At 41.0% G+C, this 21,179-nt stretch overlaps 1 protein-coding gene across 1 annotated transcript; it reads left to right on the top strand.

Annotated features, from left to right (window-relative positions):
• On the top strand, positions 1-20,487 carry recql4 (RecQ helicase-like 4). Its single transcript, XM_047382885.1, has 28 exons — positions 1-371; positions 489-522; positions 593-702; positions 1,340-1,483; positions 1,574-1,731; positions 1,878-2,868; positions 2,946-3,028; positions 4,811-4,910; positions 5,891-6,056; positions 8,539-8,649; positions 8,940-9,104; positions 9,197-9,289; positions 9,364-9,500; positions 9,590-9,673; positions 9,830-10,018; positions 11,068-11,250; positions 11,369-11,561; positions 12,397-12,590; positions 12,689-12,772; positions 13,391-13,528; positions 13,606-13,719; positions 14,096-14,303; positions 14,459-14,588; positions 15,022-15,188; positions 15,389-15,566; positions 16,310-16,463; positions 16,544-16,652; positions 20,219-20,487. The coding sequence occupies exons 1-28, from the start codon at positions 288-290 to the stop codon at positions 20,338-20,340; spliced, it is 4,623 nt and encodes a 1,540-aa protein (XP_047238841.1). The 5' UTR covers positions 1-287; the 3' UTR covers positions 20,341-20,487.
• Positions 20,488-21,179: the final 692 nt, after the last annotated feature.

The raw sequence follows: 21,179 nt of genomic DNA, 5'->3' as shown, positions 1-21,179 counted from the left end.
TCAGGAACAAACTTGGCAACACAAGCGCGGGAAAACCTGAACGACAAACAGCGCTTCCGCTTTGACCAGAACAGTCTGTCAAGCAGTAAAGACGTTTGATTAAAAATAAAATTGCAGCCCGCCGGAATCTGTTGTAACTAGAAATCGATGGCAAGTAACCAGGCCTTCTCAGTTTTGGAAAAAATGAAACCAGTAACGGCGCGCCAGGTTGCTAGCTTTAGCCTGAAATAAATCCTGGAAACCATCACGATCATGAAGTGACTTGCTGGTCCTGCCCTGTGGTCAACATGGATCGCTACAACGAAGTGAAACAGCTGCTGAAAAGCTGGGAACACTTGTTTGTCCAGCAGCACCAGAGGAAACCCAATAAGGTGATTTAAAACGAACACAACCGCATAAAGACACGATGTTTTCTCTCACTACAACGACTGTTTCAGAACCAGTTTGTTCTTTTCATAAAGATTGAGCAGAACTTTCTCATTTTCTAGGAGGACATTGATCAGGCTCCAGAAGAGACTAAAGGTGGGTGTGACTCATCTCATTGACGCAAAAAAACATATATTTTTAAGAAGATCCGTATGTGTCTTTGCAGGGCTGTATAAGGAGTACAGGAATTTAAAACAGGCTAAAGTCAACTGCAATGATTCATCCAGCGGCCATAGACGGGCTACAGCCTCAGCAGATATCAACCCGACTCATAAGGTCCTGAAGAAAAGCATGTTACTTTAAATGTATACTTACCCTACAGCTTAGATGTCATCATCAGAGGGAGGTCTGCTTACAGTGGCAGTGCCCTGAAAAAGGATTCATATCTCTAAACCACAAGAGATATTATTGAGATATTTAATGTGAAAGACCAATGCACAGTGTTGCATAAATATAATACATAGAAAGGTATGGCCACAAAAAGAAAGCAGCGCACACCCACAGCATAATGCTGCCACCACCATGTTTTACTATGGAGGTATAGTGTTAGTTTTCCACCAAAATGTTGTACATTTAGGTCAAAAAGCTTAGTTTTGATCTCATCTGACCACTGCCGACCTTCGTCATATTTGTCATGTCCTCTGCATGTCTTTGGGCAAGCTTTGAACGAAGCGTCTTGTGTCTTTCAACATTTTCTATTCATGCCAATCTCCCTTAAAGGCTGGATTTGAGCAGTGCACAACTAACATTTGTCCTGTACAAAGGAGTATGAATACTTTTGCAAGGCTCTGTAGACTGTTCAGCATAGCTTCTTCCTTATTTTTAGTCTGTTTTTGTGGTATAAAAAGTTTGCTATAATTCACAGCTTCTAAATCAGTTGGATTATATATTTTCTGCCTTTATTTTGCTTCAGGAATTGGATTGTTGGGGCGCCCATCTGAATCGCAAAGCAATGCCGGCGTCTGCTCCAACACTGACGTCCCAGGAAAAAGATGGTCTCATGGCTTCATCACAGTATTATGGTCTGAAGCTTAAAAACAACCTTACTCTCAGTAAGGTATGAATCACAAAAACAGGCTTAAGCTCAGTTGTTAATAAAAGAGAAGATATATTATTCCTGTGGTTTGTTTTTCTCTCATGTCCGTAGGAGAAACCAGTTTCACTGAAGAAATCTCATCGTACGGGTCGAGTTCCTCTGAACTCTTTAAAAGATGATCAGCCAGTACAGAAGAACAGCCTCAGTTTATGTGCTGCCGCTGCCAAGACCTCCGCTGGAGATCAAGAACAGGGGCTCCTCTCACCAAGGTACCCCAAACTATTTTCCATCCATCCATCCATCCATCCATCCATCCATCAATTAATTAATTTTAGGATTTATAGCCCCTACAGTAATCATATATTAACTGTTTGCTTTAAACCTCTTTCTGTTATTTGTTTTTTACTTCTTCCAGTGAGATGAAGCCCCCTTTCAGGTCATTGGCCTCTAAAAGTCTCCATGCAGTGGAGCCTGAAGAGCACTTTAAACCATTTAAACCTGAATCTGACCTCGGAGATGCTGTTAACAGTTGCGGCAATAATTGTTCTGTTAATGATAGTCATAGCAACGGTATTGGTTCTCAGTTTCAGATCGTTAAAACTTCTTCTGCAGCCAGATCCTGCCCTCTGTTATCGTCTTCATCCCCACATGGTAACGCTGAAAGCACAGGAAAGGAAAACGAAGGTGCAGGAGATGAAGAAGATTCTCCCTCAGAAAGTCCAATTAGGAGTGTTGACCGTGGCGCTTCAGTTGTTTTCCAACGGAGCCCGCCTTTTCTTGGTGGATCACGAGGAAGGTTAGTTAAACGGCCCTCTGTTGCCAACAGACTGAGCTTCGTCGACAGGAATTGGTTGGAGAGGTGTCAGGTGTTCGGAGAGCTGGAAGCTGAGGAGATCCCCGGAGGAGGAAACCAGGAAACACAAGTGAAAAAACTACAGGAGAAGGAAGTAACTGAAGGAAGAGCTGAAACAGATTTGGAGGGTGAAAAAAGACAGTCAGAAGACTTTGGACACGAAGAAAAGTTGGCAAATCCTTTGAGGGATAATGTTGTCGCTGCAACAAATGATGCTGAACAAGATACTGGAAAAAGTAAAAGAGAGGAAGCTGGGGAAATAGAAAGAGGACAATCACAGCTCTCTCCACCAGATGATAACAATGAAGATACTCTGAAATCAGAAGGTACAAAGAAGAGGGGGCGAAAGAGGCGGAGGGAGGGGCACGACACGGTGGGATGTATCACAGAAAAGGACGGAGCAAAAAAGAGGCGAAGGAATAATAAAAACAAAGCAGAGAGCTCGGCTTTAAGCCCTAATTCAGTGGATGGAGGAGAAGGGAAGAAAAAGAAAACCAAAAGAAAAGATCTTGTGGAGGAGGATGAGAAGGAAGCAAGCAAGGCAGCCAAAAAGGTACAGTTAAATTTGATTCATAGACCACGCCTGTGGGTTTAATGTTGATCATTTAATGTGTTGTAATCTCTGTTTAGGCTCCTCTGGAGAACCTTTTAGGAGAAATTCAGGAGGAGTTTAGAGCTAATCGGGGTTATAAGACGCCGCCTGTCAAAGTCAGGTGGGTACACAGACGCAGCCTTACCCGGAGGATGGTTTAAATATAGTCTTGCAAAAGTATTTACACCCATTAAAGCTTTTCATGTTTTTCCACCTTGGAACCACAAAATTCCCTGGATTTTATTGTGATTTTATGTGATAGACCAAAAAAGAAGAGCACATAAATGTGAAGTAGGAGGAAAGGGATGGTTGTTCCATGGTTTTGGTCAGAGTGGATGGAGGGTGTCTGTCTAAACCAGAGTTCTGTAACCTGGTGCTCCTGGGTCACATCAAAAATCAAGAATCTTTATTGTCATTATGGAGCCATAAAAACATTTCTGTCGAGACCCTCGGTTCAGAATGTGCATATATAGAACACAGACAAAATTAAAAACACGGAGATTAAGAGATAAAAATTAAAAGGCACACCAGGAGGAAAACTGGAGTACTTATAGCAGCTGAAAAACATCCCTAAAGAGAAGTATGAAATATGTACATGGGGATGTAGCATGATGCATTTACATGAAGCATTTACATAGAGCATCTTATGAACAGTCATTGGTCATGAAATAAACAGTATTTATTTCTGTTTGTTCTGGATTTAATGCAACTGAACCACCTTCCTGATGGTAGTGGGATGAACAGCTCATAGCCTGGGTGGGTGGGATCTGTGGCAATGCATCTGGCCTTCTTCTGGACTCGTGTGGCATTAACTGAGTCCAGGTGTGGCAGACGGCAACCCACAATCCCCTGTGCTGTCTTTACCACCTCTGCTAAATCTTTCCTCTCCTGTGCCCCTCCCTGTGTTCAGGATGAGGTTATTCCTGGTGTACCACTGTGTCAGGTTGTGAACCTCTCCCCCATATTGAGTCTCATCATTGTTTGATATGAGACCCACCATGGTAATATCGTCGGCAAACTTTATGGTCATGTTTGTGTCGTGGATGGCCGAGCAGCCATGTGTGAAGAGGGTAGGGCTGAGAACACAACCCTGCGGTGTGCCGGTGTTGAGGGTCAGTGGGGCAGATATGAGTTTCGCTATCCTCACCACAAAATGAGAAATGTTTAATCATAAGGAATTTTTTGTAACATCTGCATAGGATATCTACAACAGAATTACACCAATGGTACACGTGTGGTGTATCGCAGCTCTAGAGAAAATGTTATTCTGTAGGAACGGGGGTAAAAATGGCTTTTTGAAATGAAAAGCGTCCTGACCTCTGGTTCTAACCTTTTTTTCTTAGGTCTGCTATATGTTCAGACTTGTCAGTCTGCTGGAAGCTGAACCTTACAGCAGCCTCTTACCAGGGGTTGCCCTACATTTAATTATAGCTGCATGTCACCAAAATATTGCTGTAGCAATACAATGACAAATAAACCTCCTTATGTCATCATCTCCATCCATCCTCCTTTCAGCAATGGTTTTCTTCTTGTTGCTCCTCTATAAGGGTCAGATTTGTGGACAGTTGTCTCGTCAACAGATACTCTCACCTGAACTGTGGATATCTGCAGCAGATATTTAGGGGAATTAGAGTAAAGGGTGCTGAGTAGAAGTGCATGCCACACTTTTCAGCTTTTTATTGATTAAAACACCCCCAAAAAAGTGCAACATTTTTCTTTCACTTTGCAGTTTTGCAGCCCTTTTGCACTGGTCTATCACATGCATAACTCAAAATAAAAAAGAAGATAAAGTCCATGATTGTAACCTGACAAACGTCAGCAACCTAATGTGGTGTGAGCGCTTTTGTCAAGGCATTTGATCACTGCTTACATCTTTGCTTAATTGTCTTTGATATTTTAAAAGAGCAACTAAAGGTGCAGAGGGGAACTTTGTGAAGATAAACCTGAAGAAGAAATCTCATGTGAAAGGATATGCTTTAAGGGGACTTGCTTTGCGCAAACAGGTATGATTTCCCTGTTAGTAACTGTGTTTGTCGTTGTGTGTATTGATAAATATTATTACACACTGATGTGTCTCAAGGTTAGTTCAACAGAAACTGTAAAACAGTTAATGGCATTTACCCATCGAGCTCCAGACTTACTGGCTCCCCTGGTGAACCTTTAAAGGATATTAAGCTTTTATTGCTGTAAGTTTATGTCTAAATCTCAAATTTAGAAAATTTACCATTTAATTTTTGTATTTTGTTTTATTCAATTAAGAAAAAAAGTCTAGTGTTAAGAAATATTTTAGTTTAATAAAATCACTGGTTCCAGGTTTAACTGCAAACCATCACTTCCTTAAAACATACCTAACCGAAGCTTTGTTTTTTATTTCATACTTTAATTTTTTTCCCTCAGAGTGTAAATGTGGCCAGTTTCTCTTAGCAGTTCTTCAAAATGGGAAAGACTAGAGAACATGACCATCCAAGTGAGGCAGGTGTGGTAAAGCAGGAAATTAATACTCTCCAAAGCTGCAGCAAAGAATAGCATCTTGGGGTCAAAAGGTCTCCATAACAACCACTAGACTGTTATTTTCTAATGCCAACTGGTAGTTCAGGTGGCATGGCAAAAAAAAAAAACCCAACTGTTTTCTATCTCACCATTTACAAAAAGTAAACGTTCGGGGTTTACTAAATCCTACTGGGACCTTGGTTGTTCTGTCAGATGAGATTAAGGTCCAGCTTTTCCGCAACAAACACTCCTGTTGGGTTTGGTGGAGGATCTTTGATGTTGTGGGTCGGTCAAGGAAATTTATTTAAAAATAAAATATGTTTTAAAGAGAAAAACAGTTATCATTGTGTCTTTCAGGTGGATAATGAGCTAAAACAAATGGCTCAGCGAATACAGAAGTGGTTCCCCTGACACCTCAATCATTTCATCGTGATTAACCAAAAAGTCAGATATGATTTTCATCTCACAAATCATCCCTGTGTGTGTGTTGCAGCTGTACATGCAGAAGTTTCAGCTGAAAGGGGAGCGTTTCGGTGGAGGCGGTGGATATTTTGGCAGAGGACGGAGGGGTGGCTTCAGAGGGGGGCTGAGTCGGCAGGGTGACACCTGTTACAAGTGTGGAGGGACCGGACACTGGGCCGTGGAGTGCAAAGGACGAGGTGACACAGGATAAATAATATATATGTTGATGTGTTTGCTTGGTAGGAAGGAAGATGTGGGATGTCGGATCATCCAGAACGGGTTAGGGTTAGAAGGTAGAAGGTGCAGATTTATATGGTTGTTTTTCCATAAAATAATTATTTATTTTCACTATTAACAAGATACATTTTATAGATGGTTCCTGCTCAGTCTGGAAAAGTATGGAAAACAAAAACATTAGTATGGAAAAATATCTGTACAGGTCCTTCTCAAAATATTAGCATATTGTGATAAAGTTCATTATTTTCCATAATGTCATGATGAAAATTTAACATTCATATATTTTAGATTCATTGCACACTAACTGAAATATTTCAGGTCTTTTATTGTCTTAATACGGATGATTTTGGCATACAGCTCATGAAAACCCAAAATTCCTATCTCACAAAATTAGCATATCATTAAAAGGGTCTCTAAACGAGCTATGAACCTAATCATCTGAATCAACGAGTTAACTCTAAACACCTGCAAAAGATTCCTGAGGCCTTTAAAACTCCCAGCCTGGTTCATCACTCAAAACCCCAATCATGGGTAAGACTGCCGACCTGACTGCTGTCCAGAAGGCCACTATTGACACCCTCAAGCAAGAGGGTAAGACACAGAAAGACATTTCTGAACGAATAGGCTGTTCCCAGAGTGCTGTATCAAGGCACCTCAGTGGGAAGTCTGTGGGAAGGAAAAACTGTGGCAGAAAACGCTGCACAACGAGAAGAGGTGACCGGACCCTGAGGAAGATTGTGGAGAAAGGCCGATTCCAGACCTTGGGGGACCTGCGGAAGCAGTGGACTGAGTCTGGAGTAGAAACATCCAGAGCCACCGTGCACAGGTGTGTGCAGGAAATGGGCTACAGGTGCCGCATTCCCCAGGTCAAGCCACTTTTGAACTAGAAACAGCGGCAGAAGCGCCTGACCTGGGCTACAGAGAAGCAGCACTGGACTGTTGCTCAGTGGTCCAAAGTACTTTTTTCAGATGAAAGCAAATTCTGCATGTCATTCGGAAATCAAGGTGCCAGAGTCTGGAGGAAGACTGGGGAGAAGGAAATGCCAAAATGCCAGAAGTCCAGTGTCAAGTACCCACAGTCAGTGATGGTCTGGGGTGCCGTGTCAGCTGCTGGTGTTGGTCCACTGTGTTTTATCAAGGGCAGGGTCAATGCAGCTAGCTATCAGGAGATTTTGGAGCACTTCATGCTTCCATCTGCTGAAAAGCTTTATGGAGATGAAGATTTCATTTTTCAGCACGACCTGGCACCTGCTCACAGTGCCAAAACCACTGGTAAATGGTTTACTGACCATGGTATCACTGTGCTCAATTGGCCTGCCAACTCTCCTGACCTGAACCCCATAGAGAATCTGTGGGATATTGTGAAGAGAACGTTGAGAGACTCAAGACCAAACACTCTGGATGAGCTAAAGGCCGCTATCGAAGCATCCTGGGCCTCCATAAGACCTCAGCAGTGCCACAGGCTGATTGCCTCCATGCCACGCCGCATTGAAGCAGTCATTTCTGCAAAAGGATTCCTGACCAAGTATTGAGTGCATAACTGTACATGATTATTTGAAGGTTGACGTTTTTTGTATTAAAAACACTTTTCTTTTATTGGTTGGATGAAATATGCTAATTTTGTGAGATAGAAATTTTGGGTTTTCATGAGCTGTATGCCAAAATCATCCGTATTAAGACAATAAAAGACCTGAAATATTTCAGTTAGTGTGCAATGAATCTAAAATATATGAATGTTAAATTTTCATCATGACATTATGGAAAATAATGAACTTTATCACAATATGCTAATTTTTTTTAGAAGGACCTGTATTTCCAGAAATTATTCTCTATCATTCCTTCAGTCCTTTTTTTGTTTCCTTCCTTTCTTCCTTGTCCTCTTACTTCTTTTTGTCCTCGTCTTTCCTTCCTTCTATCTTTGTGACCCATCTCTTTTCCTTCTGATCATACTTATGTCCTTTTGTCTTTCTCCTCTGTCCTTTCTTCCTTTTCTTTATCCTTCCTTGTGTTTCTCCTCTTTTTTCTCCCTAATCCTATATGACCTTACTTCCTACCTGCTTGTGTCCCTCTTTCTTTCCTTCCATGTGTCCTTTCTTCTTACCTGATACCCTTCTTAATCCTAACCCTATCCTTCCTTCCTTGTCAGAATTATCTGCCATAAATTCATGGTTAACTTTATATTTGACAATAAACACAGGACTTAGAACTGTGGAAAGTTGAGTCTGGAATACTTCAGGTTACTTGCGTAACCCTGGTTCTAAGAGTAGCTTGAGTGAGACGTCTCACCATGAAATAAGCAGATGGGGTGTTTTCCATAGTGAGACATCGAAACTAAGCCTACATCTCTTTTTCTACATCTATGGTAGTTAGTGTCAGTCTGCTGCTGATACCTGAGATCTAAGTACAGTCCAGCATCATTTTTTTCCTGGCTTTATTTCGTAGCCCCTCCACCACCTGTTTCTAAGGATCAGCCTGCGGAAGAGGAACCGTTTGAACTGCCCACCCTTGAAGACGTTGCCAGGGCAACTGGAACGCTGCAACCTCAGCCATTGGGTGCGTTTATTAAACCCATCTTTCTGTTTTGTATCCGGGCAGAAGAGTATAAAATGTTTTTATTTCCAAACATTATTTGTTGTTCTGTTTTCAACATAATAAATATCAAAATTTCTACGCAAATAAGGTGCTAAAATAACAGGATTTTCAAGATGTCTTTCAGAATAAAAGCCAGTGGTCCATCTGTCCTTCCCTCTTTCCGTCCATGTGGTCTTCGTTTGGTCATTGGTTCATCTGTTCTTTCATTTCTTTGTCCATCCATCCATCCATCCATCCATCCATCCATCCAGCATCTCCTCGTGTCAGCACAGGACCAGACCAACAGGAAAGAGGAGCAGACAGCGGGCACACAGACGAGATGTTGTTAAACGTAATCCGACCCGACTATGAGCGACCCGCTCCTCCACCACCGATGGAACCTCTTTATCCCCTCACAGAGGACGGAAAAGTCCAGGGTAAGCCCTGCAAACAGCATTCAGGAAATAGAAAAAAAGTCAATTTTAATGTAAATGCACATGAATGTCTGTCTTGTAATGCTTGTGTTCAGAAACCCCTGCTGAAGTCTATGCAGCTCTGAGAGAACTTGGCTATCAGTCGTTTAGACCCGGGCAGGAGAAGGCCATCATGAGGATCCTGACAGGTAGCCAGACCCTTTAAATTTCTGCACACATCTCTTCATGAGCATGCTCTACATGTTTGCATCTTTATCATCAGGACTCTCCACCCTGGTGGTGCTATCCACTGGAATGGGTAAATCACTGTGCTATCAGCTGCCAGCTTACCTATACGCACAGCGATCAAAATGCATCACTCTGGTCATTTCACCTCTAGTTTCTTTAATGGATGATCAGGTAAAAACTTTGATCCTTGTGTGGGTAAAAATTAAACGTACAGTCTCAAACGCCCGTGCAGTTGTAAATATGTATTTGTGTGTGTTTAGCTGTCAGGCCTGCCTACCAAGTTAAAGGCTGCCTGCATCCACTCCAACATGACGATGAAGCAGAGAGAAGCTGCTGTAGAAAAGGTAACACACACACATGAAAAACAGACCGACACACACTAGGAGTCGCTTTCTCTATATTATTAAAAACTCAGTGATAGGTCTATTGGTATATTAAATTAGCTAAAGCGAGTGTCTAGTGACATTTAAAGCGTCAGTTGATTTTGTTTTTCTCTCCAGGTGAAGTCTGGCCAGGTTTGTGTGCTGCTTCTCTCTCCAGAGGCTTTGGTCGGTGGAGGAGGTTCAGGTTCAGGATGTCTGCCCTCTGCTCAGGAGCTCCCTCCTGTGGCTTTCGCCTGTATAGACGAGGCTCACTGTGTGTCTGAGTGGTCACACAACTTCAGACCCTGCTACTTGAGGCTTTGTAAGGTGGGTTGTGATAGTATGATAAAACTGTGTTTTTGACATGCATCAAACAAGGTGGATGTGGTTTGCTCTTTTTTGCTAACATGTAAGGAGCAGCAGTTAAATTAATAAAACAGTTGGAGTTGGAGATACCATCTGATTTGCCACTAGAGTGAAGGGCGAGTTCACAGTTTTTAATGACTCTGGACTGCCTTAGTTAGCTTTATTTCAAAATCAAAAACACTTAAACTGGTCAAAACTGGACCCAATTATTCCAGACAAAAAAAAAGGTATTTCCTAAATCACATTTTATGGTTTCTGTGATCTTTCATTCTGCTGATGACAACACAAAGAGTGCCTTTGCAGGGTAAAAAAACTGAGGTGAGCTTCACTCTTTTTCAGCTTCTAAGCTTGACCAGCTCTAAAGGGATCTACTTTCTAAATAATACACTGAAATCGTCTTTATCTTTTGTGTTTAAAAATTGAACACATTTCCACAAAACAGTTTAGCCTTTCGATGTTGAATTGAACTTGATCAAGGAAATGAAATATTTGTCCATGTCCCGTGTCACAAGATGATATTTAAATTCACTTTGAGAATGTATATAATAATGTAGAGGCCTGCATGTCTTATCCAACTATTAATCGATTAATTGAAAAAAATAGTCAACAGATTAATCGATTAATTGAAAAAATAGTCAACAGATTAATCGATTAATTGAAAAAATAGTCAACAGATTGATCGATTAGCAACATTTTCATTAGTTGCAGCCCTAGTTCCAGCTGTATTCTGAATCTCATCATTCTTACAAGGAGTTGCTATCTTTCTAGTTTTATGTGGTGTGATAAAATAGGGCTGGGAAAAAATAGGAAAGCAATAAGTTGTGTTATTTCTGCTGAATATTTCAAAGATATCTGCAGATTTGTGCCAGTTTACCCCTAAAAATAAATGGTTTTAAATTCATTTCAGACAGATTACAATTCATTCATTCTTGTTCAAAATTTGGAACTAAATGTTTGATATGTTGTGCATAATGTGATCAATTATTTTAGATTAACACGTTTGCTTGTAGGTACTCCGGGAGCGCCTCGGAGTGAAGTGTTTGCTGGGACTCACAGCTACAGCCACTTTGTCCACTGCACTGGACATCGCTCAGCATTTGGAGATCAGAGATAAAGACGGAATAGCTGTGAGATCTGCAGCTGTGCCTCCGAACCTGAACCTATCAGTGTCCATGGATAAGGAAAAAGACGAGGTCTGATGGGGCGCTGACCCTTCTCAGTTCAAAGTGTGAATTTGGTCTTCTTATCTGAAACATGTGCAGTAGTTTTACTTTCTTTATTTGTGTTAATAAAAAAAAAAATGTTTTTCAGGCTTTAGTTTCTTTGCTGAAAGGAGATCGGTTTGGCTGTTTGGACTCCATCATAGTCTACTGCACCAGACGAGAGGAGACTGTTCGAGTGGCTGCACTGCTGAGGACCTGCCTGCAGGGGGTGGTGTTGAAAGAAAACACCCAATTCAGCCAGACACAGAACAACCCAGTTGGACAGAAAAAGAAGGAACTGGGTAAAAAGAGCAGCCATAATGGTGTTCAGGAACAAAACTTTGGCCCTGTCCCAATACCCACACTACACCTACGCCCCTCTATGAAGTGTGTACGTTGTACAAGTGCATGTAGGGGTTGAAGTGTGCAAGTTACAAGCGTTCAAAACTGGAGAATTGGTACAGTAGCGGTTACATCATCAACTTGCACCCCTGCGACGTAAATGCAACATCAAAAAGGGTGGTAACCGGTGCTGTTTTCGCAGTCTTGCTGCTAAAAAAATATTTTAAAACTGCAACAAGCTATTGTTTTGAAGAGAAGAAAGTGCAGGAAGCGAAGGAGGCTTATACACCAGACTCTCGCCGCACCAGTGTTTGTTTGAAAGGTAACTTCAGTGTTATGGCCTACTGACTGCCCAGACTCACCCTGAACCCAGTGGTATCTTACAATGTTGAGCCTGAAAACCAGTAAAAAAATATATTTGTCAGCTTTCTAAAATTTACGCGGTTGTTATTATTCTGATTTGATGGCTGATTATTACATTGACGGTTGTGATTGGTTTTTGCTCAGAACGTCATCTACAGCAGTGAATTGTGGGTAATATACTTTGGCGAAGTCCGCTTAGATGTGGGCTTCGCCGAAGTGTGGATTGAGGGCACAAAGGGGGCGGGGCTAAGGACCACTCTAAAGAATTGGGACACTCTACGCACTCGAACCCATCAACTGGAACGTGCAATTCAGGGACGCAAGGGTGGAAGTGCGAGTATTGGGACAGGGCCTTTGACTATCTAATGTCTCAGAGATTCAGCTTTTGTCTTTTTCTTAAATTTTGTAAAAAATTTTTCTTTTAACATTCAGCTCGGAAGAAGATCCGTAAACCCCTGAAATGGCAGGCTGAGGCGTACCATGCCGGCCTGTCTGGGTCGGAGCGCCGTCGCGTCCAGAACAACTTCATGTGTGGGGAGCTCAGAATCGTAGTGGCCACTGTGGCGTTCGGGATGGGACTGGACAAATCTGACGTTCGTGGTATCATCCACTACAACATGCCAAAGGTGGGACGCGACCTCTCATGTTGCAGCGTGTCTCTCATGCTGAAGATTTCAACATATATTTATTCATAATGTTCCTTCTTTTTAACATGATTTTTCAGAGCTTTGAGAGCTACGTTCAGGAAATTGGGAGGGCCGGGAGAGATGGAGAACCAGCTCACTGCCACCTCTTCCTGGACCCTGAGGTAAAACCTTATCTGTCTATATAAGAAGACAGTAATCTAATCTAGTTGTTATAGTTTCTCAAAATTATGAGCAAGTTTCCGTCCATCTACTTATTATCTTCCGCTTGTTTCGGGGTCAGACAGCGGGGCCAGCAGGAGTAAGGAAGCTCAAACATCTCTTTCCACAGCTAACACTTCTGAGAGAACCTCTGGTTGTTCCCAGGCCAGCTGAGAGACATAGTCCAGTGTGTCCTGGATCTTCCTCGGGGTCTCCTCCCAGTTGGACATGCCTGAAACACCTCTCTAGGGAGGCGTCCGAGGACATCCTTACCAGATGGCCGTGCCTCCCCCGCTGGCTCCTCGTGCAAAGGAGCAGCGGCTCTACTCCGAATCCCTCCTAGATAGCCAAGCTTCTCACCTTATCTCTAAGGCAGAGCCTTAAGAAAATTGTTTTTAGATGCTATATATACATGAGATGATATTAGTGGGTTAACTATTCAGACTATCTGCTCCAGAATGATTGACGCCATCCGAGGTTTTGAGACCAGGAATCTTTCCAAACAGTTAATTTTAGGGCGTAAAAGCTTTCAACTGACATGTTAGAATTGATGTACTATCTGAATTTGTGTGGGATTTCAGGGTTTGGACCTCCATGAGCTCCGTCGCCACATCTACGCAGACACTGTGGACTACTATATAATCAAAAAACTGGTGCAGAGAGTTTTCCCTGCATGTAAATGTAAGAAGATACACCAAAAACAGCAGGACCTCTGGAAGGTGACCTTCTTTCTGGTTGTATCTGCAGTCTGCATGTCTTTAGAGCTTCATATAAAATAATCTGCTTGTGTGAGCAGGATGTTGACGACACTGATCTGCTGGAGATGATGGATGCCTGTGATCAGGGAACCAACGATCTCAATATCCTTGCAAATAAACTTGGAGAAAAGCAGGACACCACTGCCTTAGAGGTGATTTAAGGGAAATTACCTTAATTTTTTTTTTAAAGTCAAATGTATGAGCTAGCATGCCATCTATACTTCAATCCTTGGATTTCGTTCGAACGTTGGCTGTGTAGGAACCCTGTGGTACATTAACCTCAGGCAGCACAGAGTTACTACACAGCCTGGAAGAGTTAGACATTTTATTCAAGTATTTTAGGGGCCTGGATAAGTATTGAAGAAATACTCGATTCTGTTGTTTATTATCTATTTGTCTGTCAATCTTCAGTGTATGTGTAAGCATCTGCCCTAAATTTCTAGTTGAAGTTATCTGAAAACTGTCATCGTTAATGACGTTCTATAATTTAAGTCTTATAAAATACTCTTCCTTATTTTGTGCTTTAAGGTGTCGCACCTCAATTTAGCTGAGCAATCCCTCCAAGAACAGAAAGAGCAGATGGTTAAGAAGAAAGAAGGGAAAGACAAGGGCGCAGATTGGCAGAGTGGGCAGAAAGGGGAGAGTTGTGATTGGCCCGAGGAGCGGGTGTGTCATACCCATGAAAGAGCGATTCCCATCCAGGAAACTATCGAGGCTCTGGACATCACAGAGGAAGGTCGGTGAAATAAAGCATGGCCCAACTGTCTAGAGGTGGATGCAGGTTATTTTGTGTCTTACGGAGTTTAGAATAAACCAGAAATGATCCAGCAAACAAGCTCATATAAATGTTTCTATAAAGATACAAAAACCTGAATGATTTCATGCTTTTAGGTGTTGAAACACTCCTCTGCTACCTGGAGCTGCATCCACGGCGATTTGTCGAGCTTCTCCACCCAACTCTGTCTGTGTGTAAAGTCAGGTGCTACGATGGACCCAGACAGCTCCAAAAAGTCACCAAAATGTAAGCGATGCCTGTGTGTTTTGTTTGGTCTGATATTTTAGTCAGGACTGTACAATTAATCAAATTTGGCTCCAAACAATTATTTATTGTATTCTGCAGGAGGAATCTGCTCTAAAGCTCAGATTCACACTAATTTTCTTTTAATGTGTGGATGTGGTTTTTAGGGTTTCCCTTTAAGTTTTTACAACCTTTCCAGTGATGTTTACAAAGAGATACAGGTGTGGAGAGACTGTGTTGGGCGCCAACGCTTCTCATGAGTTTTACATTAAAAAGCTTCTGTTTATGCAAGGAATTTAGAGCAAAACAGAAAATACAGAATTTGAAAAAAATGAAATTGTGCTTTTTAAGTGCAGTCCTGGTAAATAATTGTGATTTAAACATGACATTTTTTAACTATAAAGCACAAGTTTTGATCGAGTATTTTAACCCACAGTTGCCCTCCGGTTGCCGTGGCGTTGGCCAGGAGGAGAATGGCAGGCGAGCGGGTGGAGAGGCTCAATGAAGTGGAGTTTGATGTTGTCGAGGTGGCGGACACTATGGGATGGCAGCTTGCCATGGTAAAGAGAGGACTCAGACAGCTGCAATGGAGCACTGAAAGAGGTTTGTTGACTGTTTTTGTAAACTACGCTGATGTATTTTCCTCTTTTATTTATGATTTTGTGCCATAAGATGCTGTTTCATGCCAGGTTGGTGGGTTTTCATGCACAGGGACAATATCACCTCGTCTCTTGTTGCTCCTCCTCCAGTAGTTTCTTGTCTTTCTGTAAAGTCTTTGAAGTAGGTTTTTGTTCATCTTTCAGGTGGTGGACGAAGCGGCATCCTAGTTGAATTCTCTTCTCCGTCTTTCTACTTCCGATCTTATGGGGACCTGAGCGATGAGGAGATGGACCGAGTTTGTCAGTTCCTCTATAATCGAGTGCAGGACCAAGAGAGAACGCAACTGTATCAGCTCACAGCCTGCTTTAAGGCTTTCAAGAGGTATGCCAATCATTATTATTATTGTTATAAATGTTATTCATAGGCACCGTTAAAGACCATCATCAGTCAGCAATTAAAATATCAAATCACAGTATATGGAAAAAGGCAATTGCAAGCACCAACAATTTGAAAGTCAAAATAATGTAATAAATAAATAAATTAAATACAAATGTTTAAAAGATGTTTTCAGAGCTCATTAATTGCCAATTTGATGCAGGAGAAACTTCTCAACCAAAACCTGTGAAATTCTTGGTAATCAGACGAGCAGGTACAACAATTTAAGTTTAAGGTGTGGGAGGGGCTTGAACATAAGAAGATGGTAAATTAAAGATGGATATGTAGCATAATAAGGAAAATGAATGTCGTATTTCTTAAAAAGGGAACCTAAAGGTTGAAAATGAATAATAAACAGAAATGGGCCTAAGGCTGAACCCTGAGGAACACCACTAACAATTTTGATCTGATTTCTTTTTACTTTAACACTTTAAAGATTACTTTAAATTGCTGTCCATGAATATATCTTGTTATATCTTTTAGAGGCGTGGATGATTATCTGGCATTTGCCCTTATTTTAAGTAGAAATATGTAAAAACAAAACAAAAACAATGCTGAGCAAATTCCTATTGATTCAGCACTGCTACTGTCCCTCTAATGATTTTTCTTCGAGCACTGATTGGTTTGCATGCATGCATCTGTCGTCTTCTGCTTTTGTTCTTCACTTGTCTGGTTATTGTCTGTTCCAGTGTTGCCTTCCAATGTGCGAAGTCCTGTGTGGACGACTTGGATGGGAGTAGCAGTTTGCAGCTGAAAAACCTTCTCTCTGAGTACTTTGACAAGCGGCGAGACCGAGAGCACACACTGCAACCAGTGGACCTCGAAGAGCTCGACAAATACAAGGTTAAACAGTCTTTCCGTAAAATTATATGTCGCTTTATTCTGAGAATTTTCCTGCTTAGAGGTGTGTGTGTGTTTTGTAGCTGTTGGACTGGGAGAGTCAAATCCGAGCCGACATCAGAGGTTTTCTTGCCAACAGAAGTGATGAGAAGTTTTCTGGGAGAGCTGTTGCAAGAATCTTGCATGGCATAGGTGAGTATACACATACAGGTCCTTCTCAAAATATTAGCATATTGTGATAAAGTTAATTATTTTCCATAATGTCATGATGAAAATTTAACATTCATATTAGCATATCATTAAAAGGGTCTCTAAACGAGCTATGAACCTAATCATCTGAATCAACGAGTTAACTCTAAACACCTGCAAAAGATTCCTGAGGCCTTTAAAACTCCCAGCCTGGTTCATCACTCAAAACCCCAATCATGGGTAAGACTGCCGACCTGACTGTTGTCCAGAAGGCCACTATTGACACCCTCAAGCAAGAGGGTAAGACACAGAAAGAAATTTCTGAACGAATAGGCTGTTCCCAGAGTGCTGTATCAAGGCACCTCAGTGGGAAGTCTGTGGGAAAGAAAAAGTGTGGCAGAAAACGCTGCACAACGAGAAGAGGTGACCGGACCCTGAGGAAGATTGTGGAGAAGGGCCGATTCCAGACCTTGGGGGACCTGCGGAAGCAGTGGACTGAGTCTGGAGTAGAAACATCCAGAGCCACCGTGCACAGGCGTGTGCAGGAAATGGGCTACAGGTGCCGCATTCCCCAGGTCAAGCCACTTTTGAACCAGAAACAGCGGCAGAAGCGCCTGACCTGGGCTACAGAGAAGCAGCACTGGACTGTTGCTCAGTGGTCCAAAGTACTTTTTTCGGATGAAAGCAAATTCTGCAGTGTCATTCAGAAATCAAGGTGCCAGAGTCTGGAGGAAGACTGGGGAGAAGGAAATGCCAAAATGCCAGAAGTCCAGTGTCAAGTACCCACAGTCAGTGATGGTCTGGGGTGCCGTGTCAGCTGCTGGTGTTGGTCCACTGTGTTTTATCAAGGGCAGGGTCAATGCAGCTAGCTATCAGGAGATTTTGGAGCACTTCATGCTTCCATCTGCTGAAAAGCTTTATGGAGATGAAGATTTCATTTTTCAGCACGACCTGGCACCTGCTCACAGTGCCAAAACCACTGGTAAATGGTTTACTGACCATGGTATCACTGTGCTCAATTGGCCTGCCAACTCTCCTGACCTGAACCCCATAGAGAATCTGTGGGATATTGTGAAGAGAACATTGAGAGACTCAAGACCCAACACTCTGGATGAGCTAAAGGCCGCTATCGAAGCATCCTGGGCCTCCATAAGACCTCAGCAGTGCCACAGGCTGATTGCCTCCATGCCACGCCGCATTGAAGCAGTCATTTCTGCAAAAGGATTCCCGACCAAGTATTGAGTGCATAACTGTACATGATTATTTGAAGGTTGATGTTTTTTGTATTAAAAACACTTTTCTTTTATTGGTCGGATGAAATATGCTAATTTTGTGAGATAGGAATTTTGGGTTTTCATGAGCTGTATGCCACAATCATCCGTATTAAGACAATAAAAGACCTGAAATATTTCAGTTAGTGTGCAATGAATCTAAAATATATGAATGTTAAATTTTCATCATTACATTATGGAAAATAATTAACTTTATCACAATATGCTAATATTTTGAGAAGGACCTGTACACATCTCAGCATGATTATGCACAATAAACCAGTATTGCAATCTGACCACAGCTGACGCAATTATCCGAATCTTCTATTATGCATCGCATTTTTGTTTTTACATGAACGTTTGCAGCTGTAAAAAAATAATATTTGCAAGATTCAGATGTAGAAAAGTGCTTAGGTTCATATAAACTGTAAATTTTAGTTATTCTCTCTGCCTATTCAGAATGTCAGCCACCAAAAAAAGAGTTGAACCTTTAGACCTCTAGAGGTCATCAGAGATGCACAGCACAAATGTTTTTTTTTTTTTGTATAAAGAGGTCGGTTTCCACTATGATTGAGGCTCAACTTACAGCCACAATCAACACAGTAGAAAATCATGTTAGTCTGCCTGCAATATCATAATTATTTAAGCCCAGCTTTAGCTGATCCACTGTGAAAATTCATCTCTGGTCCTCTATCCTTTCTGTATAGTTTTAGTTCCTCACGGTGGCACAGTACTGCAACCCCCTGGTCATTTAGGATTTAATTTGGTCTAAATAGATTTGTTTTGTTTGAAAACAATGTGCCTTTAATGTTTAGCACGTTTTCTTTCAGGCTCTTAATTGGTAAGCAAAACATTTTAAGGCAATTTCTTTTTCATTTAGACTTTTTCATTCAAGACTTATAAAATAATGATAGAAAAGAAAAGTGAAAAGTAAACTCAAATTAACTTCATCTGTAAAAGTTTAATAACATAACTGCAATTGTTAACAGATAGTTGAAGGTGAATAAAACCTAGAGCTCCTAGAGCTTTGAGCCATAATGACTAAAAGCAGCCTCTTCCCTCCTCATTGAGTCTTAGGTTTGCCCGTAGATTACCATTGGATAACCTTATCAGTCTAGGTGCAATGTGCCTTGTAATCAAGTTACCAAGAAATCAATAAAAATCAATCCTAAAATGTACAGGTAGCCAGTGTCGGCATTTGAGTGTCTGGAAAACGTGCTCTCTCCTTCCTGGTCAGGTTAGATATTCAGGCAGCAGTGTTATTATGTTTTTAAAGGTAGATTTCCTTGGTATTCCAGCAAGTATGCAATCCTTCTGCAGTTCATTTCCAATAACAAAAGACCAGTTTTAAATTTGCTTTAAATGCTAGACATTTTCACAAATCCATGTGTTTATATTTTCTATGCAATTAGGCAAAGACCTAACAGATCTGGAAAAATCTCTCTCTCTCTCTCTCTCTCTCTCTCTCTCTCTCTATATATATATGTATATATATATATTCCCATATCATCTGCATACTCACGAAACATAAGTAAAAAATGTAGTGGACCAAGTAGCGAGCCTTGAGGGACCTCCATAATAGGAAAACCATGCCCTGTGATGTAGGTGTCAGACACAATAAACTATTAGTTAGTTTAAACTCTTAAGCCCTGGGGGGTTTTGTGAAGATTGAGCTCAAAATAACGTGCGCAAATCTAACAAAAATTGTCTGAGAATTGACATACTCTATCTACACAATCATCATGTTTTTCAAATGGAAGTGATATTTCAGGCCTTCCTTTGCTGCTGGTTGAGTAAAACTTGGTTGGATTACGACAAAATGTATTTTTTGGAATCTGTGAGCTCTCTGCTTACAGTAGACCGGCTGCTTGTGTGTGTAAAAGCCGTGTGGTGAACAGCTGAGACTGAGTTTTGTGGTTACCTCATTTTGTGGAGTTTGTTTATTTTCTGATTCATCTGCCTTTAGTTTTAACAGTTCATAGTGTTTGTAGAAATTGTTTATATCAGCTTTTAGCCAAGATTCTACTTTTCTGTGGATACTACATATGTTAATGTTTAACTAATTGGAACTTGCAGTAAAGAAAGTAGAAGAAAACGAGTTAAAATCTTCCCCCTGTTCTGGGGGTTGGGCTTAAGAGGTTAAGGATTTTAAGATTTAATACTGTCTGACAAGAAAGGCTAAACTGGTTTTGTAACCTGTTCAGTAAGATCTCATGGTCAACACTTTCCAAACACTTTTGAAAAGATCCAGTTAGACACGAAAGTGTAGTTACTCAAGAGAGACAACTTGTGTTGCAGGCAGTCCTTGTTATCCGGCTCAAATATATGGCAAAGATCGACGTTATTGGAGGAAATACATCCGCTTTGACTTCAACCAACTCATCAGGCTGGCTACCCAGGAGATTATTCACTTCAAGTGACCGTCCTCGCCTGTAGCGGGAGTTTTTTTTAAATCAGATCTTTATTTAATCATTTTGTGTGTAACTATAATGTGAAATTTATAATTGTTCTCTATCTCTTCTTTTTTGTGTCAATTGTTATTAAATAAAATGTATTTTTGTAGTGAATTCCTTCAGTGACATTTCTTTACAGGGTGTCTAATGTTTCATCTGAGAATCAAAACATGATGACCTCTCCTAGAAATTCTTAAGAGACACGTGGACAAAAAACAATCCCTACATTTGTCGTAACTAATGTCTTTCACCTCTGACAGAAAGGCTGTGACCCACTTTGGAATGTATTCCCAGGATTTATGATAGAATAAAAACAGGCTGTGATTTCTCCTACCTATATCTAAATATATGATTTTCTCAACTTAATTGGATACAAAGATGCCTTGTGGATTACAAGCAAAATGGGTCACAACATTCTATCTTTTGTTTTCCATTTTGTTAAAGCACAATTAGTTATGGAATAAGAAAGATGTCCTAACTGCCCAAGTTAATCATCTCCAACTGTTTGATCTTTCTTTGTGACTGCTTTGTTTGAGCAAGACAAGCCACCTCCTGGGAAGGAATGCCACCAAGAAGGTTTCCGTTAAAGAAAAGGCTCAAGTTAACGTTGTAGAGCTGAATAAATTATTTCTTTGTTGTGATTAGCTTAATTAAAAACCAGACTGAGTAAAGCAGGACAGCAGAGTTTGACTGTCTATTCAGTTTTAGTTCAAATAAAAAGTAACAGTTTTAAGATTACATTTCCAAAGTATCACTAAAAGTAAATCTTTGAATAAAATATGATAAATCAAAAGATTGATTGAAAT

Source organism: Girardinichthys multiradiatus, chromosome 13 (genome assembly GCF_021462225.1).
Source record: "Girardinichthys multiradiatus isolate DD_20200921_A chromosome 13, DD_fGirMul_XY1, whole genome shotgun sequence".
NCBI classification, from domain to species: Eukaryota; Metazoa; Chordata; class Actinopteri; order Cyprinodontiformes; family Goodeidae; genus Girardinichthys; species Girardinichthys multiradiatus.
This window is presented reverse-complemented; position numbering and strand designations above follow the sequence as displayed.

What these genes read in the sequence shown, in the direction of transcription:
- recql4 (XM_047382885.1), top strand. Translation starts at nt 288, where the DNA reads ATGGATCGCTACAACGAAGTGAAACAGCTGCTGAAAAGCTGGGAACAC. An exon ending in ATATCAACCCGACTCATAAG is followed by an intron (nt 703 to 1,339) that starts GTCCTGAAGAAA and finishes ATTTTGCTTCAG; the next exon opens with GAATTGGATTGTTGGGGCGC. An exon ending in TCTGGACATCACAGAGGAAG is followed by an intron (nt 14,304 to 14,458) that starts GTCGGTGAAATA and finishes TCATGCTTTTAG; the next exon opens with GTGTTGAAACACTCCTCTGC.